We start from the raw sequence: 23,619 nt of genomic DNA, 5'->3' as shown, positions 1-23,619 counted from the left end.
GAAGAAACGAAGGGGAACAGCCACATGTCGTCCGTCGGGCTTTACCCGGTCGGGTCAAAGTGCGGCTGTACGGTGGCCCGCGCGACACCTTCGGTCACCACCTTCACCTTCCACACCCTGACGACTTCCTCTCTGCCTCCCCCTTCTCTTCTCCATCCACCGACTCAGTCTCTCCTCTTCTCCCTCTCTTCTCCCTCCTGGTCTCCTCCGTCGCTCGCTCCCACCATGGCGGAAAGCGAGTTCTCCCCCAAGTTCGCACCCTTCTTCTCCTTTGTAAGTCGTCGCCATCTCCGCCGCGTCTCTCGTCTCCTCTCCATTTCCAATGCACTAACTTGTATTTGTGTCCAGGCTGGAATCGCCGCAGCTGTGAGTTCCCCCAACCATGTTCTCGACTAACTCGCCTAGCTAACCCCTCCGAAAGATGATCTTCGGATGTACGTGTTTCCTCTCCCCCGGCGACCATTCCTTTATCAAATCGCATTCGAGACTATGAAAGCTCACATGGTTCTAGCAATGGGCGCGGCCTATGGAACAGCAAAGTCCGGCATTGGTATCTCCGGTGTGGGAACCTTCCGGCCGGATCTGATCATGAAGGTATGGGCTATCCAGTCAGGGGACGAGGAAAATGGCTGACGGGTTTGCATCTAGTCCCTCATTCCTGTCGTCATGTCCGGTATCATTGCAGTCTACGGTCTCGTGATTGCCGTCCTGATCGCTGGAGACATGCAACCTCCTCCGACGCAGAATACTAGTCTATACACGTATGTGAATGCCCGAGGAAGTGGTTGAAGTGGTTGAGGTGGCGGAAGTGACTTGTGCTGATGGCACCAGGGGATTCATGCATCTTGCATCTGGATTGTCGGTTGGCCTCGCTGGCGTGGCGGCCGGATACACAATTGGAATTGTCGGGGACGCGGTAGGTAGCATCCCCCTGATGCGTCCAGCTCGCACCTAACAGGCAGCCAGGGCGTTCGAGCGTACATGCAGCAGTCTCGGGTTTATGTTGGAATGATTCTCATCCTGATTTTCGGCGAAGTTCTTGGTCTCTATGGGTATGATCCTACGCGAAAATTGCCCGGGTCTCCGCTAACGACCTCAGTTTGATTGTCGGTCTGATCCTTAATTCGAGAAGTCACCCTTGAAGTCGTCCGGCTTGGATCTCATGTGGTATCCCAATCTGGGCGAGCGTTCGGTTCTCTATATCCTATAAAGACCGTGCTCGCTCCGGCAACAAGCAGGATCTGCCGGATCATCTCCTGTCGCAGAGTAATTCTAGTCGATCAGATATTCTCTTCATCCTATAGGGATCGTGTACAAGTACTACTGGGCTTATGCCGTGCAACAATATGACACCATAACTGAAGACTTCTGGCCGTATCTATATCTCATAACTTTCAAGAAGAGAGGGAGGGGAAATCCCATTACGCAGTACGCAGGATGAATGCGCGCGGGAAGATTACCAGTGTTTTGCTGCCCCGCCGGCCGGTAACGTCAGAGCGTCCATGCTCGACCGGCTCAACCTCATCACCACTCCGAGTCCTGCTCGTCATCTTTCTTCCCCCGTCTATCGTCACTCTTCTCCCTGCCATTTGCTCCTCTATCCCATGTCTGGTAACCTCGCCGCCGTCTTGGTTTCTCGGTCCTAGAGGAATCCCCCTTTATCCAATTGCGAGCCCGCCTTCGCCGCATTCTCCCCTTCCCCACCGCGCCGCCGTCCTCCGAGACATGATCTTTTGCCATCCCAATGGCTTCAGGAACGGTGGACCCTTCAGCACCGAACGAGGCGCCGGCATCGTCGACCCCGTCGAGTAATATCGACGTCGCCCCCGATGATGTCCACCGGAAGGACAAACAGCCTGCGGCCCCGAGCCGACCGTCGTACCCGCGCCAGTCCAACCCGTTTGTCATCACGGACCGTCGCGAGGAAAGGCGCACGCCTGGCTCAAATCGTCCTCTAAGCGTTCAGGACTTTGCACTGTTGAAAACTCTCGGGACGGGTGAGTCTCCAGCGTTTTCTGGATGACCTGAGTCTGACCGGATCGCCCCGTCCACCGTAGGCACCTTCGCTCGGGTATGGCTAGTGAGATACAAAGACGAGATCCAACGGAGGGACAAGGTCTACGCTCTCAAGATTCTACGGAAGGCAGACGGTGAGACCGCCCGGTTCCCAGATCCGTACGCGATGGGCTAACGGCGGCCGCAGTCATCAAGCTGAAACAAGTCGAGCATGTCCGCAACGAGCGGAAGACCCTTTCGGCGGTTTCCGGACATCCTTTCATCACCACGCTGATCACGTCCTTTTCTGATACCCAGAGCTTATACATGTTGGTACGTCGGCTCCTCGAAAGCCAACCTCAGCCCGGCCCTCTTATTGACTCGTCCCATAGTTGGACTACTGTCCCGGTGGGGAGATCTTCAGCTACCTGCGACGTGCGCGGCGCTTCAACGAAAACACCTCGAGGTTCTACGCTGCCGAGATTACCTTGACCATAGAGTACCTCCACGATGCGGAGGGCATCGTTTATCGCGACCTGAAACCCGAAAACATCCTCCTCGACGCCGAAGGACACATTCGACTGGTTGATTTCGGCTTTGCCAAACAAGTCGGGAGTCACGAAACGTACACTCTCTGCGGAACGCCGGAGTACCTCGCGCCGGAGGTCATCCACAACAGCGGGCATGGCCTTGCGGTTGACTGGTGGGCGCTGGGGATTCTCATCTACGAGTTTTTGGTCGGTCAACCGCCCTTCTGGGACCAGAACCCGATGCGCATTTACGAACAGATCGTCGAAGGCCACATCCGATTCCCGCAGAGTATGTCGCCGGCGGCCCAGAACATCATCTCGCTATTCTGCAAGACGAATCCCACCGAGCGACTAGGTTACATCTCCGGCGGGGCGGCCCGAGTCAAGTCGCACCCGTTCTTTGAGGGCATCAACTGGGATGACCTGTTCTACCGGCGTATCAAGGGACCGATCCTCCCACGAGTCGACCACCCCGCTGACACCGGAAACTTCGAGGAGTACCCGGACCCCGACCTCAGGACCCAGAACGTTTACACCGAGGACATGAAGAAGAAGTACGAGGCTCTGTTCAGTGATTTCTGACACACAGCTTACCCAGCGTCCCATGCGCACCTATCGTTCCTCGATGGCTGGCGGACCCGCACCGCCCATCGTCTGCGCACCGCTGGGAGAGCCATCCAGTCCAGACTCACCAACTTGTCCACTTCGGCCCCGTGACATCCTTCCTGCCAGGATGTCGCGCCCATCTATATTCCGACATATAGCCTCCACGCGCCCCTTCCGCAGCGTGTCGATCCCGCCCAATGTGCACGGGGTCCCATTGATAGATGGTGACCAATGCTGCACTGTCCCGTGCCCACCCCGTCCTTGAGGTCTCCACCCTCGATGTTCTATATATACACTTCTACGCTGGGCTCTTTATAATACCCCTGGTTTAATTACGAACCCACAACGACGTCACGCCATCCATGCAGGGACGCGTTGATACCCTAGCTAGTGCATTTGCTTTGCGCCGAAGAGCACGATGTGAAGAGTTCGACGATTTCTGCCATTTTTCGCATGTATTATATTATCCCTCCCTTATCTTGCTTCCCCCTCCCCCCTGCGGGCATTCATCTCCTCCGCTGTGGTATCCAGCATGGCCCATTGCTGTTCGCTTGGTTTTTCTCGAAAGCCGAGGTGGAAGCCGTTGGAAATACATGTTGAATCGTTGCCGTTCATGAGATATACATGTAATGCCTAGCTGACCAAATGAACATGTTGAGTTTGGTATGCGTGAGAGTGCTTCCCGGATCACAAAAGGGTGTAGGTTGCACAGCAAAAAGTATTCTGGTATATGTCTATCCAAATCATCTAGCTAGAATGTCCTCCATTGGAATAAAATGCACAAAGAACTGAAAAAATGCAAGGTATAAGTTACAGGGATTAGGACGGCAGTCTCGTAGCTGAGAACGCAGTGTCACTTTTAATAAACGGTATGGTGGCCTGTCTGCAGCCATCCACGGATCCTGTTCTTTCCTGCGATAAGCGAGCCATATAACACCGTCCGCGGAAGGTCTGGAAGAGACTGCACCCAGGGCGCCTTGTGTGCTCGTTGGGTAAGGATACCAAGTCCATTGAAGATAGGTCATGATACAGGCATCAGACGACGTTGATGCATATGTTCAGATCAATGAGATTCGTCAATCGGGTCGTGATAATGATGGCAAACAGAGATGGACCTTCACAATTAGAGGGCGTATACGTGATCCCCGGTATCAACAGTGGGAGGTAGTACATGGCGGTGAGAGTGAGCCGTCCTGGACTCGCCTGCACGAGAAGTAAATGAGACATGGTCGACAGTATTAATGCTTATAGAGAGGGATCATCCTTCCAAGATCCTACGCCAAAGTCAGCTTCTGTTTTCTAGAGAACAACTAGGAAGACTCACCATCAAAATCATGTTTTACAAAAGCCATGGGGTCATCCACATCCCCAGCCCCCATCTGCTGCACACCAGGGCTGAAGCTGGTAATCGGGAGCACGATCACATCACCGACCTTCCGGTATTCCTCCTGGTAGGTGAAATCTTCATAGGTGATATTCCTGGAGGAATTCGGGTCGATGTTGAAGTACTCCGGGTCATTGAAGTACCGGAAGACGGCATCCGTCCAGGCGGCCGGGCCAGTAAACTCCACGATGGTCTTGTCCATCTTGCCCTTCTTCAGAATGCCCGCCTTCTTCATGCGCAGGGCCTCCTCGGTGATGTAGGCCACGATGTCACGGAAGATCGGATGGCCCGGCTTCGCCTGGATCGTCCACTGACAGAACTGAATGCGCCGCGAGTACCAGTCATGCCAGTCGGGACGGTCCGGGTCCGCTTCGATTCCAATGACGACTCCGATGGTCGACAGGTCGATCTGCGTGGGCAGCCAGTCCGAGGCGGGTTTCAGTGCGGTGGTATCGATGTCGCTGTAGATTCCGCCGCGCGCGAGGAGGATGAGGTAGCGGAAGAAGTCGGCCTTGAGAACGGGCAACGGCAGCGCATCAAAGGCTTCGAATACCTCCGGCACCGAGCCGTAGAGATATTTAATGAGATGACGTTGGGTGTCGTCGGGAATCACCTCGTGGACGAACCCGGGGTGTAGCTCGGTCCAGCTCGCCTCTGCCGAGCGTAGATCCGATGTGAACCACAGAGAGGCCGGCGTGTACTTCCATGTCTGCCAGATGTATGCGGGGAACTTGTTGTTGAGATCGTAGGGGAAGTGGTAGCGAAGGCGTTCGCGAAGAGGGGCGCTCGGAGGGGGTTGGAGCGGTTGCTGGAGGGTGTCCTTCTTCTGTCCGGCAGCATGTTCGCCGGTGACGTCCTCTCCGTCTTTACCGATTTCCGCGGGGACATACACGGACGACTCGTAGGAGGGCGAGGAATGCGAGGAACGGAGCAGGAAAATAAAGGCGACGAAGAAAACGGCCGCGATCAGCGACTTGCGGAACGTGATCATAGCTGCGGGTGTGCTCGGACAGAGAACCGCACGTTCGTTCAGGAAATACCGCCAGAATCTGTAGCTCCCGATGATCCCGTCCAGGTGATTGAATACCGGGAAGAGGCAACCGTGAAGAGAAAACCCGGTCAAAGTCCGTTCCACCTCAAGGGAAAGCCAAAATCACACATATCTGCCTTTTTCCCGGACTGAAGCGTGATTTGGCGCTGTGACACTGCGGGACCGTCGGGTTACCGTACACGCTGGGGAGGGACACAATTGGCGCACAAAGGCCGATCGAATAGGGGGCGATGGCGCGACCTGTGACAGTGACGGCGACGGGGAAACCGCGACGGAGCGAAATGAGAAGAACGTGGGATCGGCGAGGAAGCGAAGGTGGTGGATGAGGAAAAGAGGATCTTTAAAATGAACCGGGGCGGAAGTATTACGTTGGAGGCGGATCCCCCCTGGGCCGCGTCTGATTGGCAGGGAGCAACAAGGCTGATAATCCAATGACGACGCCGACGAGGAGTATAAAACTCGGTGGGAATACGAGTATGGTAGAATCTCCAGGAGGTGACTGAAGATCTGAGGGAGTCAACGCCTTATATGACTACATCCAATGTCATCCGAGATGGCCCTGGTGGAGTGGTCCTGGTCCTTGCAACTGTGTCTTCACGGTTGCCCGCAATGGGAATGATCGCCCCCATCGTTGAGAGGGGGAGCCCATGAGGATTATTCGCTTCTCTCTCCCCCTGACCATGGTCTTCTCCGATCGCTACGATGCGATTCCGTGGTTCTGCTCGAGCCATGGTGCCCGTCCGAGAGGGCGATAGACCATGTTGTATCTGTGTTCCCCACACGTCATCGGTGGCGTGGCCGTTTTCGGTCGGCTCGTGCTGAGGCTGTTTATAAGTATTAATCTATATCCTCTTGAACGTTGCAAGGTCCACTCGTCCCTCCTGAGTCTAGACTACCATGGTCTGTCTTCCTCGTGATAGTCCCGTCGTATTCTCAACCTAGGAACCGACGCCCTTATCGGACTCTTTTCTCAAACCGGATTTCTGGCTAGCACCCCAAACCATCTGCCGAGGGACAGAATCATTAGAGAATAGTCTGGCATCATCCGGAAGTCTGCTGGGATGAACTGGACTAGTCCGTGCGAGGACAAACACCCCCAGTCCAGCCGCGTCATTATCCCACCCAACCGATCTGCAGGTCAGACTTGGCTTCGTGGCTTCTGGGCTTAGAGGTGGACAAGGAGGGCGCTGACCAAGGGGATTTCGAATTGAGATGCGCTAAGTGTACCACTATGCACGCCACGCTGTAGTGTCCAGCCTATCCGTATTGTTGGACCGTCTTCTAAGTGCCGCCGGAGTACGGAGTAAGGGGGAAAGCCTAGGTAGAGAGGACATGCGTCGGCGCATCGGTGCATTAGGCGAAACGAGCTTTTCCCGACTCCCGCCCAGAAAGATCGCCAGTTTCACTTGCACCAAATAGGCAGATGCAGAATGCAAGAGATATAAAGCGCCGTATTTCCCCATCAATCATGGTGTCAAATTGATCGAATCGGATGCCGATCAGCCAGCTGGGGGTTCTTGATCGGGATACCGTCGGCGAATACGAACGAGGCACACAATTGAGTAGCGATGATCAGACTGCCCCCATAGCATTCCTCCGTCCAACGCTCGTGAAAAGCCCAAAAGAGTAAGACTCCGTCCTGGAACACGTGGATCCGCGCTAGGCGCTCTTTGGTCTGTTGCAGCCTCAGGCTCCATAACTTACCCGAAGCAGCCCTAATCTACTGGGATGAGCGGCCCGCTCCAGTCTGGATACTACAGTGCCTGAGAGCTCTGTCGATTCCTTGTTTTAAGGCTGGGAATGAAACCCTCAGGAGCTGGTTCTAGACCAGGGTGCAAGGTATGACGACAGAGCCTCAACATTAATGCTACTAGGTACTTTTCAACTTCAAGGCATTAATTGTTAATGGTATCTGTTGGATGGTCCTTCATCTCCTTGGATGAATGAAACTCTACTTGGTCAGATATGCGGATGAATTCCTATTTAAAGAAATCGGGTCCAGATACATATAATCTGTGGATGTCATCTGTGCGGGGTCTCCAAATGCGGGCCAACTTGTAGCGTCATGGGGACTTGAGGAGAACAAGTCATGTAAGGTAGATTCCTGCGGCATTAGGCGCCCGTTCCGACTGGAGAACTCTTGATAACTACTTAACTAGATACGGGATTGAAATATACCGAATCCTACATTCTCGTATACGTGCTTTCCATGCTTTGCCATTATTATGACTAGACCAAGAAATGAGTTTTGCTTTGTTACTGGTCGTCTAAGTTCAGAGTCTTATTAAGAGTCTTATTAAGACATCTAATACTGCTATCCCTATAAGCGAGCAATGTATTCTCTATGTATCGAACCACATCTGCTAGACGCACTCATGAACTGCGAGGGTCTGATGATACCATCCTTACCATAAATTGCCTTTCCTTGATTACATCTTAAGACCATGAAAAGTAACTGACCGTTGCATTTGCACAAGTGTCTAGGGAAACCAAGCAAATCGGGGGAAGCCCTAGACTATCGCCAGATTCGGATCCTCTGGCACGGTTATGTGATATTTCTTCCATCGTTAGTGCACCTTTCTAGCGAGCACAGTCTCAACACTAAAGATATGTTATTACCGCTTAGAGCACTATTGGCAGTTAGGAGCCGGGGCATACCTCGTAGTACGTGTTTCTGCCCTTTGATAAAGCCATTATGTGAGTACTGCATTGGTGTGGTTTTTCCGAGGGAGAGAAAACTACTTACTCCAATGACTTTGACCTCGCAGCATTGATTTCTGCGCTCATGATGGTCATAGATACGGGTCTTCCATGCATACCATGTCCCCACAGCAATCATTCTCGACAATGAAGTCCCCCTCAGGTGCACCATAGTCACCATTACCATAGTCATAATGGCCCCGAGGATTGTCAGTCCCAGCGTATCCCTGTCCTCCACCTTCCTGAGAATTATGAAATCTAGCCAGTCTCTGGCCATTGCCTTGCTCAGGATCGTCGGGCCCAGCGTATCCTTCAACATCTCCTGTTACATGGACTAATTCCACAAATTTCCTGCTTAACGTGCAGCTTCCTCCCCGAGGTTTGCACTGATCTTGTCTAATCAAGAGGGTGTCGGATGTAGGAACTGCTAATGCAGCGGCATAGTAAATGGTAAATACAGTAACGAAGCGCATTATGACCTTTATCTTTTCTCAACGGTAACAACTTTATAGAGAAGAGTGACACCCCGGTGGTAAAGAAAGACAGATTTATAGCATTTGTGAGAGACTGGTTTCTGCCTTGGCCTTTGAAACTGTTGACGCCTTCGATATTTCAGTCATTTTCAGTCATCATATTCGCTTAGAGGACAGTGGTTTGAACGTACCTAGCTGTTAGGTCGGGGTCGCCGTCTCCGAAACATTTACACAGGAGCAACAGGCAGATTTAACGCTGTCATGGAGAAACCATAAGATAAGGTCAAAGTTTAAACGCCGTCGAAGTAAAAAGACCCTCGTAGGCTTACATCTGTAGATGTTAGTGCCTCTTGAAATACGTTTAATTGGCATAGCTCCTTATATTAATACAATGTTAAGCATTTGCTACTAAGCTTCATTGTGACCCCAACCAGAGCAAAGTATGTGGTAAGTACAAAGGGAACGTCAGAGCCAATTATGTGGGGACCAGGTTTCAGTACAACTTGTGTTTTCCTTTGCCTCCTTGTCGACACTATATGGACATTGCAGCAGAGAATGTAACCAGTCGTGTATTTCCTTCTTCTAGTCGGCTAAACCTGTTGCCTGAAAAACTCAACCAACAGTAGGGTATTGCCAAAGAATGTTACCAAGAGTCTAAAATCGTCCATTACGCCATTCTTTCTGTTCTCTTCCAATCTCTCATTGTTTATTCTCCGCCATCATGCATGTGTTGGGTCTTGATTGAGCCTTACACTCTGTTGTGAATCCGAGAATCTTCAGCATCCTCCCATAGCTTTGGACTATGTATGTAATGTATGTACTTGACTTGTGCATCCTGCCAGATGCAGTCATGTATGCCTTACCAGCGCAAGATCTTCAAGACATTGTATATATAGGGCAGCGGACCCCGACAATCTCGAAATACGTCAGCAAGGAGTGATTGATTTGCGAAAACATACTTCGAGGTTGCAGGGTCTCTATGCTGCCAGAAATGATGTCGTATGTTGCACGAGATGGTTTGATGTTGATACATGGCTTCCTGACCTTGATTTGTATATCCTAGTTCGACCATATACACTTTGTATCTTCTAATGTGATATATGATATATATATCTTTGTCTCCAGCTTCTGATTTGCAAAGCACCGAGGGTACTGAGAAGACTGCAATATCTATTGAAAATTACTATATACATCAAGACTCATTGGGATTAGGCAAGCCAGCGGGATCTCATGTAAAAGGACAAGAGAGAAGAGAGATTGCCTTTCCCTCAGAATAGTCAGAATAAGACCGCACATCCTCACAGCACATTAGTGCCAAACATTTCAGTATTTAATTAAGCCATCGGATCGACTGGTTGATCGACAGTAACTGTTCTCTGTTTTGGAAGAGTCTCGAACTTTACCAGCCTCTGCGGTGGCGGCGCCTCGGACAAAGTCTTGCGTGCTTATCCCCTCAACGCTTGCAATGAGGGCTCTCATTTTAGACTATTTCTTCCGTAAAGATTATCTCCGCAGGCGATAAGCTGCCGTCGAGCTGTTTCGTGAATTTTTCCCGGGAAATTGCACGAAAGTTTGACGGCGAGCACCCCTGAATAAGATACCGGTCCTCGGGCTTTACATTAGCCACCGATGCTGAGAGGATCGACATCCTGGAGCCTCTCGAGCAAAGAATGAACCCTGATATTGGGGCGGTCGACGACCGTAAAAAGACCCTCTCGACACCCTCAACATTCTCGGTGCCCCGCGATGAGGACTCAGGGGAGGGGATTACAAAGCCGAAGATCATAGTCTCGCCCGAAGTGAACGACAACCCCTCTGCGGACAAGCCATCGCGAGCATGGACACGAAGAAGGATTGCATGCGTTGGAGCAGGCGCCTTCCTGGTAGCTGCGATCATCATCCTGGTCATCACATTGCCGGTGGTATTACTCCGACATCGCGGGCCCCCTGATGACCCGAGCTACTCCAACGCATCAAACAGACCGCTTCGCGTGGCCGATAATTTCCCCGATCCTGGCCTCATTCATGTCAATGGCACATGGATCGCCTATGGAACGAACGCAAAGATAAACAATACAAAGGTGCCTCATATCCCGGTCGCGACCTCCCGGGATTTCACGAACTGGACTCGTATTGATAACTACGATGCGATGCCTACGATAGCCGGCTGGGAGACGAAGGCCAACCATTGGGCTCCCGATCCTATTCAGCGTGTAAGTGACATCGACCCGAAGTAAACTCCAAAGTGTTAGCTGACTGCCGATAACAGAACGATGGGAAATTCATCATCTACTATTCAGGCGAGCTAAAAGACTGGAAACGCCATCATTGTGTGGGTGTCGCCGTATCGAAAGAAAACGATCCCCTGGGACCATATATCCCCGAAGAGAAGCCGTTGGCCTGTCCGCGAAAGCACGGCGGTGCCATCGACCCCTCACCATTTCGCGACACTGACGGAAAGTTATATGTCGTGTACAAGGTCGATGGCAATAGTATTGGAAACGGAGGAACTTGCAACAACAGCAAGAAGCCCATCGTGGCAGTACCGATTATGCTCCAAGAGTTGGAGCAAGACGGCATCACGCCTGTTGGAGACGCAATTCAAATCCTCAAGAATGAGAAGAGCGATGGTCCTCTCATCGAGGCCCCCAACATCATCTACGCGCAGGGATTGTACTACCTCTTCTTTTCGTCTCACTGCTTTACCTCCCCAGAATACGATATCAAATATGCTTATTCGGCGTCACTGAGGGGCCCCTACGTGCGAGCCAAGAGACCATTGTTGAAGACAGGAGATTTTGGGCTTAAATCGCCCGGAGGGGCCACAGTCTCGCCAGATGGCACCAGAATGGTGTTCCATGCGGACTGCGAAACCAGCTGGAGATGCATGTTCGCAGCTGCCACCGATATAAGCGTCAATTCCACTATAACCATTACATCTCTTTGAACCGTTTGTTTCCTCATTTGACATTGTTCATGGATTATGCATTTGATATCCGAAGTTAGCTATAGACACAACATATATTTCCCTTACCTGGCATGAATTCCGCAATCCAATCTCCTCAAGAGGCTCACGCAGAGATTTCCTTTGACTAGAGGATGCACCCTTTTTGACAGGTTTACATCTTAGATCCATGTACATCTTCTATAATGTCCTCTGCAAACTTAATCAGCAACGCATTCACCTCATCTGGCTTCTCAAGTTGCACCCAATGCCCCGTATCCAACCTCTCGACCCGCAGGTCGGTCGCAAAGGGCCTTGCCGATTGTTCCTGCATATCCGCCAGACAAACATAGTCCTTCTCAGCCCCAATGAGCAAAAGCGGTGATCGACAGATCTTGTCTTCTTCGGACACGGCGGCCTCATCCTCGGCGTTCACACCCCGCATAGGGGCCTTGTACCAACACAGTGGGGCCGCATAGCCCCCATTTGCAAAAATACGGTCCCGCGTGGTATACTCCGCGAGAGAATACCATGACGGCAGTGGAGCAAGCCGGCCGGATCGGACGAACTCGGCTGCCTTGCCTACAGGAGCGAGAATGTCCCTAAACATCAGTGGATCATGCGGATAGAGGAGGGTGAATTCCGATGCGGGCTGTGTTTCGGTCAGCCACCGGGGTATTTGTATGAGGGTTTGCTGTACGCACATTTTCATTCTTATCCGCGATTGCCTCATCGGTGTTATGCCATTGCCAGTAGCCAAATAGATGGGCCGTTTCTCCTGCGAGCTGTCAGAGATTCAAAGCTAATGCATGGTTTGGCATGGGTTTCCTCTATACCACGATTCGCTCTGACACCTGGTGCAATATAGCCTACCGCAACGGTGACAAACCCATAGAACCGAAGGCGATAGTACGTTATCAAGCTGGACACAAGGGCGCAGCCCCTATAAAATCAATCAGTAAAGGTCTACTTGGTATACTCGATAAAAAATGGCACTATACCAATCATGTCCCACTGCAATGGCGCGCGGGATACCTTCAACATCGAGAATCTCCGCCATATGCGCAGACATCGATTTTAGGCGATAGGCGGACGGATCTGTCGGTTTATCGGTATCTCCATAGCCTAGGAGGTCCGGAGCAATGACGCCATATCCTGCCTTCTGTAGACCAACGATCTGATGGCGCCAATCGTAGCATGACGATGGATACCCGTGAAGGAGCAAGAAAGTCGGCTTTGATGGTGACTGCGCAGGCACGGATACGTAGCCGTATGTAGTCCCGTCAGAGAGAGTGACCTTTTTGGACTGGGAGGGGAATGCGATAGAAGCCATTCTGACCCTGATTATGAGAGTAAGAAGTTGTGCGTGACAGAGCTTGCTGATGTCGCTGTTTATGTAGCTGCTCAAGCTTCGTACTTCGGATCTCGGTTCTCGACTCCGCCTGACACAAGTAATTCTACATTTTATGAAAACTGTGCATTCTAATTCTTGCTTATGGGTGGGGTTGGCTTGGCATTGATGATCATATGTTGCGAGGCCGTGTAATATTTTAGGCCCCCAGGTCGTGGAAAGATGTCAAGAGAGATGGGTCCCTCGCAGGAGTGAGTCATCAGAGCAATGGAGCATCAGCACATACAGGGAACAAGAAACGGAATGAAACAGTGCCTCACTGAACCACTAACTGGCCTCGAATTCTGTTTACATCATACATGGCATTGATTATGTAGAGATCACATTTGCTCTGCCTATCAGTAGCAGACTAGAACACCATCCCAAGATATCTTCAATCTATATGCATACGGTCGCCATACTCAAGGAGCAACTCCACGATGTCCTGTCGATCTTGACTGAAAGCCATCTCAAGTGCTGTTCCCATTTGACCCGCTGGAGCATGCGGGTCGGCCCCATATTCTAACAGCAGGCGTACCATTGGAAGATTGTCAAAATATATGGCGCATTGTAGAGGCGTCCCACATTCGTTTGGCGTATTAACAAGGACTTGCGCACCATGATCAAGCAGAAGCTTTGCAATATCAGTTCTCTCCTGCTCTACAGCGGCATGCAGGCAATGAGGGTAATGGCCATCCGGAAACGTCGCCGTAGCTGAAACACCATGATCCAAAAGTCTTCTGACTGAAAATAAGTCACTGTAAGATGCTGCCAATTGAAGAGCCAGATTCTTGGCTTTTTCATCCAGGGCAAAGCCGGAGTCAAGGATCATTTCTATAGTGTCTTCGTCACCCTCACCGATAGCGCAGACAAGTGCATATCCAATTCCGAACGAAGACGTATAAGGCAGTAGGAGCTCCACTATTCCCCGGTAAGACTGTGTGGCTGCTGCTTCGATGGGGGTCTCGTTCATCTCGCCCTCGATGTTCGCATCTGCGCCCCTCTCTAACAGAAGAGCGACCACGCCAGACCTCCCGTTTATGGCGGCTGCGAATAGGGGCGTCGATCTAGAGAATAGTAGATCCACATCAACTCCGGTGCTGAGAAGAAAGCGGACAAAGTTTTCGTTCCCATCAGATGTAGCGTCTTGTAGTGTCTTGGCGAGCAATAAGCGGTTGTCTGGGCAAGTGTGGATTGCAACAAGACGCTTTCGAATATAATCGTTGAAGAGTGCTGGATGTTGTTAGTTCCATCTTAAAGGAGAGAATTGTCGGGTGAGAATACAGTTGACTAGACGCAGATTACACATGTGCAAACGGTCTTCCGCCGCGTCGATATGATACCACGAGCCCAGCGGAGTCATGTCCAGAATATGGAGAAGAAGCTCATTGGGGAGCTCTGCAGGCCTTATAGATGAAATGTGCAAGGTGTCGCGGGCTGGATCCCAAAATGATGAAAGAGAAGAGACTAAGCGATGGATAGAAGTGAGAGGAAGAGGCGCGTTGCATGTTAGGAGTCGCACAAGATACAAACGCAATCGCTCCACGGTATATACCTTAGTTGAAGAGACAGTCACCGACTTTATTGTCGTTCCCCGTTCTCAAGCAAGTGAATAGATAATTCTGCTCATGTTATCCGCCTCTTCCATTCGTCAATTTCGTCTACCATAGAGGGTATGCAGCCCTGGCTAGTCTTTAGGTATCGCTCTCGGAATGCTTTCCAAAGAACGGATCCCACATCACGTCGTGGATAAAAAGGGTCGTTTTTCTAGAACGCCGCCGCAACCTGTTCAGCTCCTTCCTGGTCCATGGCTATAGCATGAACGAGATTAAAGTGCAGGATCCAAAGTGCATGTTGACCCAGGATGTTTGTCCAGGTATTGCTAGGACATGACTATCTGGACGGGCTAGGACAAATTCTATGTCATTTCCGTCCATTTCCCCAATCCTGTAGATTGCAGCTAACGCCTCAGCCATAGCCTGGGTATAACCAATCATATCGTCGATTGGTATACCAAGAATTTCCATTTGGTCCACGTGGAGGGGGAAGTTTCTAAGCGAAAAGGCTTGAAACCTGCCCGTCTGATTCAACCTCCTGCGACCCAGGTAAGGACAGATCAGGCAACTTTTGTTGGCGTCGTTGCACAAAATCTCTAGCTTCAGTTGTTGTGATATGGTTTATTTTGCAAGGTATTAGTTGATGTATGTCAAGGCTGTATGAAGACGAAGGGAAACCTGTAGTTAAATAGGTGGGCGGTGACCCTGGAATGGGCATCATCCTGACGGACAGAATGACGAAAAGTCTCCTAGTAATGCGTTAATTGATAACTATCATTCTTGCGTAGTGAGAAACAAGACGATATTGTCCTAATGCACTCTTAATCATAAGAGCGCTGTGGTTAAATGCATTATGAGCGTGAATGTTGTATAGAGCAGCAGCAGCCAATCAGCAGCAGCTGAGATGACGCCATGCAGAAGCCGGCCCTTGATGCCTGAGGCTTCCCGGGAGTTCTCCGCCTCACCAAAGAATACTTCTTATCAATTTCCCCCGCGGACGAAACTCGACCAACTTTCTTCCCCAAACCTTCGTCGAATACCATGACTCCCGTTCCAGCCACCGTTCGTCCCGCGTCGCGGAGCCTTCGAGCTCTAGGGGGACTCCTACGACCGGGCGACAACGTCGCCGCATCTCTGGCCGGGAGAAATCGCTTTCCCGTTTCCCCGTCGTCGGCATACTTCGCCCACCGCAGAGAATTGCACCGGGCACCCCCGCGGAAATCTCAAGCGGTCGCCGCGGAAAGCGCTTCGAAAGATTCTTCCAACCCCGCCCTCTCCTTCCCTTGTCTCGATGCCCAGGAGGCCAAGTCGGCGCAGCTGTCCGCGCGGTCGCTCGAGAGCGGCCCCGAGCCGTCGTATACCACTGGCCACCACGAGCAATTCCACTGCGAGGATCCGATCCTCCTTGACTGGGGCGGCGTTCTCCCCGAATTCGATATCGCATATGAAACATGGGGCCAGCTCAATGCAGACAAAAGCAATGCGATCCTTCTTCACACTGGTCTGTCCGCCTCCAGCCATGCGCACAGCACGGCTGCCAACCCGAAGCCCGGCTGGTGGGAGAAGTTCATTGGACCCGGGAAGCCTTTGAACACGGATAAATACTTCATAATCTGCACCAATGTTGTCGGAGGGTGTTATGGTAGTACGGGCCCTTCGTCGATTGACCCTTCGGATGGAAAGAGATACGCTACGAGGTTTCCGATTCTGACGATAGACGACATGGTGCGGGCACAGTTCCGCCTTCTGGACTCGCTTGGCGTCCAGAAGCTGTACGCCTCGGTGGGCTCGAGTATGGGCGGCATGCAAAGTCTCGCCGCGGGTGTCCTCTTCCCGGAGCGGGTTGGGAAGATTGTCAGCATCAGTGGGTGTGCGCGGAGCCATCCGTACAGCATCGCCATGAGACATACCCAGCGTCAGGTGCTGATGATGGACCCCAAATGGGCCCGCGGGTTCTACTACGACTCTATCCCACCCCACTCGGGCATGAAGCTCGCGCGCGAGATCGCCACCGTAACTTATCGGAGTGGTCCGGAGTGGGAGAAGCGGTTCGGCCGCAAGCGCGCAGACCCCAGCAAGCAGCCGGCCCTCTGTGCAGACTTCCTCATTGAGACGTATCTGGACCACGCCGGCGAGAAGTTCTGCTTAGAGTACGATCCGAACAGTCTGCTCTACGTGTCCAAAGCAATGGACCTGTTTGATCTGGGACACTCCCAGCAGACCGAGACCAAAAGACGCAGGGCCGAGTATCAGGCGAGAATTGCAGACGGCGGCAAGACCCTCCGTTCGAGCAACATTGCGTGCAGCCTCACCCTTCCTGAAAAGCCCTACGAGGAACAGCCATCGGTGACCGCCACGACCCCCTCCATGAACCAAGCTGTAGCAGGTGATTTCAGTTCGCAGGGTCCGCCCCAGGATCTCGTTAACGGACTTGCTCCGTTGAAGAACCACCAGGTTCTGGTCATGGGTGTCGCCAGCGACATCCTCTTCCCGGCCTGGCAGCAACGTGAGATCGCGGAGACCCTCCGCGCCGGCGGAAATAACAACGTCGAACACATTGAGCTCGGAGAGGACGTATCTATGTTTGGACATGATACGTTCCTTCTTGATCTGAAGAACATTGGAGGTGCAGTTGAAAAGTTCTTACAGTAATGTACTTGTCTTTGTTTTGTGTTATGTTTTACAAGCGGGCAAGCAACAATCATGCATCGTGGCGATGATATCCAACTTCTTCTGTATATTTATATGTTACCTGATTCTGTACTTGGCACTCTACTCCTCTATAATTTTAGGCATCCATATTATTTGAATCAGCCATTGATGGTTTTGGGAGCGATGTATGTGGGAGTACTAAGGCAGGTGTGGATTCTTCGGACGCCCTCAGATTAGCTCTCAGGTTCTCATAGGTTTCCAGGTAAATATGCTTCGTTTGAGCACGTGCAACACCGGATACCGATAGAATTTGGCTTTTGGTATTACCTCGTCACCGGGCCGAAGGTCAGTGTGGAGAGAGATGTGGAAGGATGAGGGGAATGACAGAAATAGAGAAAGACAACATCAAAGTTAGCTGCAACTTATTCCACGGTACATTGAGGAATATACGGACGCTCATTTACATCCGGCGATATCAGATATCCTGATGGAATTATTTTATCTTAATTATAACCAGGTAAGTAATGTTGGTGCAAGAAAAAGGGCGGGATAATCGTCAGGTATGCTGCATAGCTTGGTATATTAATGTTTAGTCAGTGAAATAAAAGCCTGCCAGGTCAGATTGAAAACTACCAATTTATTGTCACTCCTCATCGGTATGACCATCGTTACATCGAATGATAAACAGATGGAGTAGTTGGTGACACAACCTCGGAGTGATATTGTTCGTCATCATATGGCGTTGGCTCGAAAGACGATTTGGGGGTCGTTCAGATAAGTGTTGTCGATTGATGTGGACGAGATTATTCTGGAGCAATTAGTGCAAAGCTGTAGTCCTACGAGGATCCGCTCCGGCCCACAGACATAAGAAGGCAAGGAGGGATGATATTCAGGAGAAAAGACGAGGGGTGAGAAGGAGAAAGCTGGGACCCCGAGCACCGAGAAGAAATTGACTTTCTGTGGTCTCTTAGATCTCTGTTCTATCTCAATCACACACGCTGCGGCGTTGTGTCTTCTTCCATTCGATTGCATCGCTCACGAAGGATGAAGTCCACAACGTGTTGTATATTGAATAGGATTAACCGTGTCATGAGAAGCTCTTAGGTGTGGGTTTATCATCATCGAGATCAGAGAAAGTAATTTCCTCGGTCCTAGGAGAGACAATGTTAGTAAGCATACTGTCATCGGAGACAAAGTGCATACCTGGTGGTCTACCAGATGCGAGGTGAAGCAGGAAGATCGTTGCAACTTGCGGCGTTGCGCTTTCTCTCCGAGAGCCAACCGGCGCACGTGACCTATTGCCTCAGGCAGGACACTCGCGGGTTGCTTGTGCTTCAGGCCTTGTGCTGGAAGAAGACAGGTAATTCTAGATAAAAAGTAAGCGATGATATCTCGTTATCTGCAGTATTATTGAGCTCTGCAGATGTTGATTTGCTATATTCGCCGGAATACTCTACAGTATTGAACAGTCACATGACTACTCCAATTACGTAGTGCTCCGATTACTTTTTCCGCCGTTGGAACTTAGATCCATTGAACACTAGGCGATAAGAAAGAATGTCGTCCTGGATCCAGAGACACGCTGGCTCCCACCAGGCACAGCTTGCTACGACGGCTGTGCTCTCTGGGGCCGCTGTCGCTGGCGCCATCTTGGGTTACCAAGCATTTCGGAGAAAAGAAGCCGTTAGTGAGCTCAAAGCGTCGATTCCCGACATCAACGAGAGACACCATGCGGAGAAGGTATGCTGGACTGCCTATGGTTCCGGATTACGGTGGCTAATGTCGAATTAGCTTACGAAATTTGGTACGGCAACACCTTCAGGTGAATTGAGCAAGGAAGACGAGCGGAGTGCAGCGCTTGCCCGCCGCGCCCAGCTGGGCGACTATGATGATGGTAGGCCATTGTCTCAGTACCCTGTTCGCCTGCTTCCATTGATGCGATTTCTTCAATACAGACCTTATCCTTGAACAACTCGCCCGCAACCGTGTTTTCCTCACCGACGAAGGCCTCGCGAAACTCCGAGGCTCATTCATAATCGTTGTTGGATGCGGAGGTGTCGGATCCCATGCCGCCGCCTCACTCGTCAGGTCGGGTGTAGCGAAGGTCCGATTGATCGATTTCGATCAGGTCACGCTATCCTCGCTGAACCGTCACGCTCTCGCCACGCTCGCTGATGTCGGAACGCCCAAGGTACACTGTATCCGGAAGAGAATGGAACAGATCACGCCATGGACGAAGTTCGATTGCCGCAATGAGCTGTTCGGAGGGTCTGTTGCTGAGACTCTGTTGGCGCCGTGGTCGTTTGAGGATGACGATAAGGGCCGCAAGCCGGACTACGTGCTGGACTGCATTGACAACATCACCTCGAAGGTCGAGCTTCTACACTATTGTCACTCGCATTCGATCCCCGTGATCTCCTCTATGGGTGCAGGATGCAAGTCGGATCCGACCCGGGTGACGGTAGGCGACATTTCCGTTAGCACGGACGACCGTCTGTCGCGCGCCACGCGACGACGGCTCAAGCCGTTGGGTGTCAATACCGGTATTCCCGTGGTTTTCTCTACCGAACGGCCTGGGCCTGGAAAGGCTACCCTACTGCCCTTGGCGGAGGAGGAATTCTCAAAGGGCGAAGTCGGTGAACTCAGTGTCCTGCCTGACTTCCGTGCGCGAATCCTCCCTGTCCTTGGAACCATGCCGGCTGTGTTCGGGTACACCGTCGCGAACCATGTTATCTGCGAGATCGCAGGCTACCCGAGAGACTACAATGTGTCCGGGAAGGGCAGGGAGAAGATGTACGACAGTATCTTAACTGCTGTCCAGGGATACATGGAACGACTGGCTAGGCACGATGCCGGACAGCAGATCATTGGTCTTCGCATTCCGCTCAGCAAGGACGATGTGGGATTCCTCGTAGATGAGATCTATCGGGGAAAGAGTGCCATCAGCGGCCTCACCAGCCGTCTTCTGATTGTGCCTTGGGAGCGCCCAACAGGAGGTTTCGCCATTGATTCTGTGTATGAGAAAGAGGGACAGAAATGCCTACCCATGCGATTGAAAGACCTTGTATGCATGACGAAGGAGGAGGCTGCAGTCCACGAGAGGGAAGTTTTGCTAGGATCGAAGAAACCCGAAGAGCTGTATAACGCCGAGGTGGTTGCGAAAGTCAAGCAACGGTCGAAAGAGGTGGAGCTTTATGAGAACACGTCAGCCTAGCTGGTACGGACAGAGAAAGTTCTTTCATTTGTTCTGTTTGTCGGGAAATATGCGATGGGGCTAAAGTAAAGTACCTCCAAACCGATGTCGAACTTCTACTGCCGACATGAGGATGGAGAAAAGTTTCGCCCTATTTGGCCCACAAACTATCGCCTTGCGATCCGCCGTTTATGTTGTTGTTCTGTCGCCTAACTTTTTTTAGAGACTAGAATTGGGTTGAAGTGATGGTTCGGGAATGCTAATGTAAAATATGCTCTGCAAGTTCCGCATATACGGGAGCATAGCCGGTTATTTGGCATGTCACTTGTTTGATACATGATATAACCTATGGATATTCTTATTACCGGCAATAGCGTATACGGACATCAGGTGGCTACGCCTGACCTATTTTAGAACTTGAATCTTCTGGCGTCGATTATAGAAGTCCCTTTCGTCCGCTGCGAAATGCGATACACGCACGTTATGGATAGCCTCAATTTGCGATACCTAGTCAAATCCATCAGACTCCCAATGTTGTATGCTTGGGACACCTGATGCCTCTCTCCACCGGTACTTGTCGCCAAGCAGTATCACCTTATTTTTATCTCTTTGAGTGACTCCGGAAGGATGCACTCACATTTTCTTAACTACACATTTTTCGGATCTCCGGACACCTCGGTAGGTGAGGAAGGTAACCAAAACTCCTAACCGTTTCGATAGCTGGGGGTCAGAATCTATTTATTGGTTTGTAGTGGTATGGGAATGAATATCGGCGCACTCCAATGGATAGGAAACGATCACCTCAGACTGCTGTATCTGTACGTACTTTGTGGGGAGACGGATCCACTGTGCGGTTTTGCCTAGTTTGGCTAGATCCAACACATTGTTCGATGGGTCCCTATGTCCCATGTGGATGCATAAGGCGTCCATAATTAGTACTGAGACATTGGTCCGTAAACGATGCACAGCCTCGGCCTGACAGGGCTTAGCACATCAGGGGTCATCGGTTAGACACAAGTTTGAGTGTGGCTACGAGCTGTATAGAATCTCTTGTGGTAAACAGAGAAGACAGCATTGTTTCGTAGTATCCTCTTGGGCAGGCGATGTACGTACCTAAAGGGTGTATACTCCCTACGTATTCATAGTTCATAAAATTCGGATAATCGTCCATAATTATCCCGGCGCTAACCGACTACAGACTAGCGCATCGTATCTCTGATCCCGAAGTGGGACTAACCTGATAGGGCAACCTGTCACATTGTGCAGAGCAAAAGCGGGTTTTTTGATGACTGATGGAGGTTGATGTCTCACTGTCCAACATCCAAAATCCCAAGGCTCCTCACTCAGCCTTCTTCTCCGCTCTCATCCCTCTCTCCTCAATCAGCCTCAACCCCCGAATGTCACTCCTTTAAGACAAACCGGACTCCTACGTCAGTATCCCTCGTTACCCCTTCGGATCAAAAACATAGGCTGCCTAGGAGCGAGCGGCCGGACACCCGATTGCACGCCCCCTGGCAACATGGCCATATACACCGACAGCGAGACCCAAAGTCTCGATTACTCCGACGACACCTCCGACGATGGACTGTACGGCTCCAACATCGGCGTCCCGTCTTACCGCCTAACTCGCTTCACCCGTCCGCTGATCGACTACGTGCGGAATGAATGGCAGACGAGCGCCAAATACTCCCATCTCCCCTCATCCCACGACCGATCCGACACGCCCCGCTGGCTGCAAATGGTCCTGTCGATCGTCACCGCCCCGCGCTTCCGTCGCTACGTCCTGGTCTACCTGTCGTTACTGATCTCGTGCTTCGTTGGCTGGAAGTTCGTCCTCTCGCCGCGGCTGCAGGAACATGCGTCGCTGTTGCGCGCGCTCGACCCCAACGTCAAGGAGGAAGTAGGAGGCTGGTTCGGCACCAATGCGTTGCCTTCGTTTGACTACATCGTTCAGCTGCGCACGCTGGATCCCGCCTTGTTGCCCGCCGAGACCTCCGAGGACGCCGGGGACCGGGGCCAGCGCAGGCTGATCATGATCGGGGACGTGCATGGGTGCAAGTCTGAATGTATGTGCCGCTTCGAGTTAGTTAAATCCTGAGTTACGCTAACTGTGGTAGTGGACCGACTGCTGGAAGAGGTGGCCTTCGACCAGGAGCATGACCATCTCGTCTTCACCGGCGACATGATCAACAAGGGCCCTGATTCCCTTGGCGTGGTCGACCTCGCTCGTCAGTACTCGGCCTCCTGTGTGCGCGGGAACCATGAAGACCGCGTCCTGCTCCTGCGCCACGAGATGTTCTCGTCCAACTCCTCCGTCAATGCGTCGCTGGGCGATCCTGACGGTGAGCCGTTCCTTCCGCAGGACACGCAGGAGCGCCAGCTGGCCCGCAACTTGACCGACGAGCAGGCGGAATGGCTGGATACGTGTCCGGTGATTTTGGACGTCGGCCGCATCCCGACCATGGGAGAGGTGGTGGTGGTCCATGCGGGACTAGTGCCCGGTGTCGATCTTGAAAAGCAGGACCCGTACAGTGTGATGAACATGCGTACCGTTGACTTGGATACGCACGTGCCAAGTGCTTCGAGGACGGGAACAAAGTGGACAAAGGTGAGTTCTTTTAATGGGACTTCGTTTCCCCCGGCGTTGTTAACCGGCTTGTGTCTAGCTGTTCAACAAACATCAGTCCCTTCTGTACAACAGTCTCAAGAACTCGGCCCCCGAAGAACTCTCAACACTACGCACCGTCATCTACGGGCACGATTCCAAATCGTCTCTCTCTTTGAAGAAATACACCAAGGGCCTGGATACCGGCTGCGTCAAGGGCGGCAAGCTGACGGCCATGGTCATCGGCAGCGGTGGCGAACAAAAGGTCGTTCAGGTGAGGTGTAATGATTATAGCTCGACTTAACATATCGCGATGATCTTTTATTTGCATATATGCATGCTGCCTACTGCATCTCCGCGGGTCTGGAGTGCTTGGTCAATCCGCTTGTGTTTCATACGGTGTTTGGGTATTTCGAAGCGTGGTGGTCATTTTCGACCTGCGGGAACCTCAAGGAAGGATATATCTATGTATATGTACTATCTATAGTATTTATAATGAATGTTCAACTGTGCTGTGTTGGTGGCACTGTCCTCCGCACG

The 23,619-nt window shown here is 51.6% G+C and overlaps 9 protein-coding genes across 9 annotated transcripts; 6 read left to right on the top strand and 3 right to left on the bottom strand.

Moving 5' to 3' along the window:
* The first annotated feature begins 4 nt into the window (after positions 1-4).
* On the top strand, positions 5-1,374 carry BDV59DRAFT_173978 (V-type proton ATPase proteolipid subunit). Its single transcript, XM_073688990.1, has 8 exons — positions 5-273; positions 349-366; positions 422-434; positions 512-594; positions 649-761; positions 832-916; positions 967-1,052; positions 1,100-1,374. Exons 1-8 carry the CDS (start codon positions 25-27, stop codon positions 1,140-1,142), a joined length of 690 nt encoding a protein of 229 aa, XP_073550225.1. The 5' UTR covers positions 5-24; the 3' UTR covers positions 1,143-1,374.
* Positions 1,375-1,744: 370 nt separating this feature from the next.
* On the top strand, positions 1,745-3,107 carry BDV59DRAFT_200106 (cAMP-dependent protein kinase; the record flags this gene model as incomplete). Its single annotated transcript, XM_073693503.1, has 4 exons — positions 1,745-1,997; positions 2,058-2,150; positions 2,204-2,328; positions 2,388-3,107. The coding sequence occupies 4 exons, from the start codon at positions 1,745-1,747 to the stop codon at positions 3,105-3,107; spliced, it is 1,191 nt and encodes a 396-aa protein (XP_073550224.1).
* Positions 3,108-4,266: 1,159 nt separating this feature from the next.
* Positions 4,267-5,621, bottom strand: BDV59DRAFT_155687 (glycosyltransferase family 32 protein). Its single transcript, XM_073687429.1, has 2 exons — positions 4,456-5,621; positions 4,267-4,405 (listed from the first exon to the last, which is right to left on the bottom strand). Exons 1-2 carry the CDS (start codon positions 5,504-5,506, stop codon positions 4,377-4,379), a joined length of 1,080 nt encoding a protein of 359 aa, XP_073550223.1. The 5' UTR covers positions 5,507-5,621; the 3' UTR covers positions 4,267-4,376.
* A 4,575-nt stretch (positions 5,622-10,196) lies between these two features.
* BDV59DRAFT_155628 (glycoside hydrolase family 43 protein) lies at positions 10,197-11,772 on the top strand. Its single transcript, XM_073687428.1, has 2 exons — positions 10,197-10,952; positions 11,009-11,772. Exons 1-2 carry the CDS (start codon positions 10,410-10,412, stop codon positions 11,684-11,686), a joined length of 1,221 nt encoding a protein of 406 aa, XP_073550222.1. The 5' UTR covers positions 10,197-10,409; the 3' UTR covers positions 11,687-11,772.
* BDV59DRAFT_173965 (alpha/beta hydrolase) lies at positions 11,678-13,131 on the bottom strand. The gene is made up of 4 exons (XM_073688989.1): positions 12,685-13,131; positions 12,520-12,626; positions 12,388-12,461; positions 11,678-12,335 (listed from the first exon to the last, which is right to left on the bottom strand). Exons 1-4 carry the CDS (start codon positions 13,014-13,016, stop codon positions 11,859-11,861), a joined length of 990 nt encoding a protein of 329 aa, XP_073550221.1. The 5' UTR covers positions 13,017-13,131; the 3' UTR covers positions 11,678-11,858.
* Positions 13,132-15,631: 2,500 nt separating this feature from the next.
* BDV59DRAFT_173963 (homoserine O-acetyltransferase family protein) lies at positions 15,632-17,525 on the top strand. Its single transcript, XM_073688988.1, has one exon. It carries the CDS (start codon positions 15,671-15,673, stop codon positions 17,279-17,281), a length of 1,611 nt encoding a protein of 536 aa, XP_073550220.1. The 5' UTR covers positions 15,632-15,670; the 3' UTR covers positions 17,282-17,525.
* Positions 17,526-17,531: 6 nt separating this feature from the next.
* On the bottom strand, positions 17,532-18,555 carry BDV59DRAFT_173961 (uncharacterized protein). The gene has a single exon (XM_073688987.1). The coding sequence runs from the start codon at positions 18,311-18,313 to the stop codon at positions 18,014-18,016; it is 300 nt and encodes a 99-aa protein (XP_073550219.1). The 5' UTR covers positions 18,314-18,555; the 3' UTR covers positions 17,532-18,013.
* A 283-nt stretch (positions 18,556-18,838) lies between these two features.
* On the top strand, positions 18,839-20,495 carry BDV59DRAFT_200100 (tRNA threonylcarbamoyladenosine dehydratase; the record flags this gene model as incomplete). Its single annotated transcript, XM_073693502.1, has 3 exons — positions 18,839-19,021; positions 19,073-19,175; positions 19,237-20,495. 3 exons carry the CDS (start codon positions 18,839-18,841, stop codon positions 20,493-20,495), a joined length of 1,545 nt encoding a protein of 514 aa, XP_073550218.1.
* A 1,266-nt stretch (positions 20,496-21,761) lies between these two features.
* On the top strand, positions 21,762-23,506 carry BDV59DRAFT_155567 (putative serine/threonine-protein phosphatase). The gene is made up of 3 exons (XM_073687427.1): positions 21,762-22,540; positions 22,592-23,082; positions 23,141-23,506. The coding sequence occupies exons 1-3, from the start codon at positions 21,994-21,996 to the stop codon at positions 23,381-23,383; spliced, it is 1,281 nt and encodes a 426-aa protein (XP_073550217.1). The 5' UTR covers positions 21,762-21,993; the 3' UTR covers positions 23,384-23,506.
* Positions 23,507-23,619: the final 113 nt, after the last annotated feature.

The sequence above is a fragment of the Aspergillus ambiguus genome, assembly GCF_047715705.1.
Source record: "Aspergillus ambiguus strain CBS 117.58 unplaced genomic scaffold BDV59scaffold_7, whole genome shotgun sequence".
In the NCBI taxonomy this organism is placed as follows: Eukaryota; Fungi; Ascomycota; class Eurotiomycetes; order Eurotiales; family Aspergillaceae; genus Aspergillus; species Aspergillus ambiguus.
The sequence above is the reverse complement of the archived record's forward strand: the minus strand, read 5'-3'. Positions and strand labels throughout refer to the sequence as shown.

What these genes read in the sequence shown, in the direction of transcription:
- BDV59DRAFT_173978 (XM_073688990.1), top strand. Translation starts at nt 25, where the DNA reads ATGTCGTCCGTCGGGCTTTACCCGGTCGGGTCAAAGTGCGGCTGTACG. An exon ending in CAGAATACTAGTCTATACAC is followed by an intron (nt 762 to 831) that starts GTATGTGAATGC and finishes TGATGGCACCAG; the next exon opens with GGGATTCATGCATCTTGCAT. An exon ending in GAAGTTCTTGGTCTCTATGG is followed by an intron (nt 1,053 to 1,099) that starts GTATGATCCTAC and finishes TAACGACCTCAG; the next exon opens with TTTGATTGTCGGTCTGATCC.
- BDV59DRAFT_155687 (XM_073687429.1), bottom strand. Translation starts at nt 5,506, where the DNA reads ATGATCACGTTCCGCAAGTCGCTGATCGCGGCCGTTTTCTTCGTCGCC. An exon ending in TGTAAAACATGATTTTGATG is followed by an intron (nt 4,406 to 4,455) that starts GTGAGTCTTCCT and finishes ACTTTGGCGTAG; the next exon opens with GATCTTGGAAGGATGATCCC.
- BDV59DRAFT_155628 (XM_073687428.1), top strand. Translation starts at nt 10,410, where the DNA reads ATGAACCCTGATATTGGGGCGGTCGACGACCGTAAAAAGACCCTCTCG. An exon ending in CTCCCGATCCTATTCAGCGT is followed by an intron (nt 10,953 to 11,008) that starts GTAAGTGACATC and finishes TGCCGATAACAG; the next exon opens with AACGATGGGAAATTCATCAT.
- BDV59DRAFT_173965 (XM_073688989.1), bottom strand. Translation starts at nt 13,016, where the DNA reads ATGGCTTCTATCGCATTCCCCTCCCAGTCCAAAAAGGTCACTCTCTCT. An exon ending in ATTGCAGTGGGACATGATTG is followed by an intron (nt 12,627 to 12,684) that starts GTATAGTGCCAT and finishes TTGATTTTATAG; the next exon opens with GGGCTGCGCCCTTGTGTCCA. An exon ending in TCGCGGATAAGAATGAAAAT is followed by an intron (nt 12,336 to 12,387) that starts GTGCGTACAGCA and finishes ACCGAAACACAG; the next exon opens with CCCGCATCGGAATTCACCCT.
- BDV59DRAFT_173963 (XM_073688988.1), top strand. Translation starts at nt 15,671, where the DNA reads ATGACTCCCGTTCCAGCCACCGTTCGTCCCGCGTCGCGGAGCCTTCGA.
- BDV59DRAFT_173961 (XM_073688987.1), bottom strand. Translation starts at nt 18,313, where the DNA reads ATGCAATCGAATGGAAGAAGACACAACGCCGCAGCGTGTGTGATTGAG.
- BDV59DRAFT_155567 (XM_073687427.1), top strand. Translation starts at nt 21,994, where the DNA reads ATGGCCATATACACCGACAGCGAGACCCAAAGTCTCGATTACTCCGAC. An exon ending in GCATGGGTGCAAGTCTGAAT is followed by an intron (nt 22,541 to 22,591) that starts GTATGTGCCGCT and finishes TAACTGTGGTAG; the next exon opens with TGGACCGACTGCTGGAAGAG. An exon ending in CGGGAACAAAGTGGACAAAG is followed by an intron (nt 23,083 to 23,140) that starts GTGAGTTCTTTT and finishes GCTTGTGTCTAG; the next exon opens with CTGTTCAACAAACATCAGTC.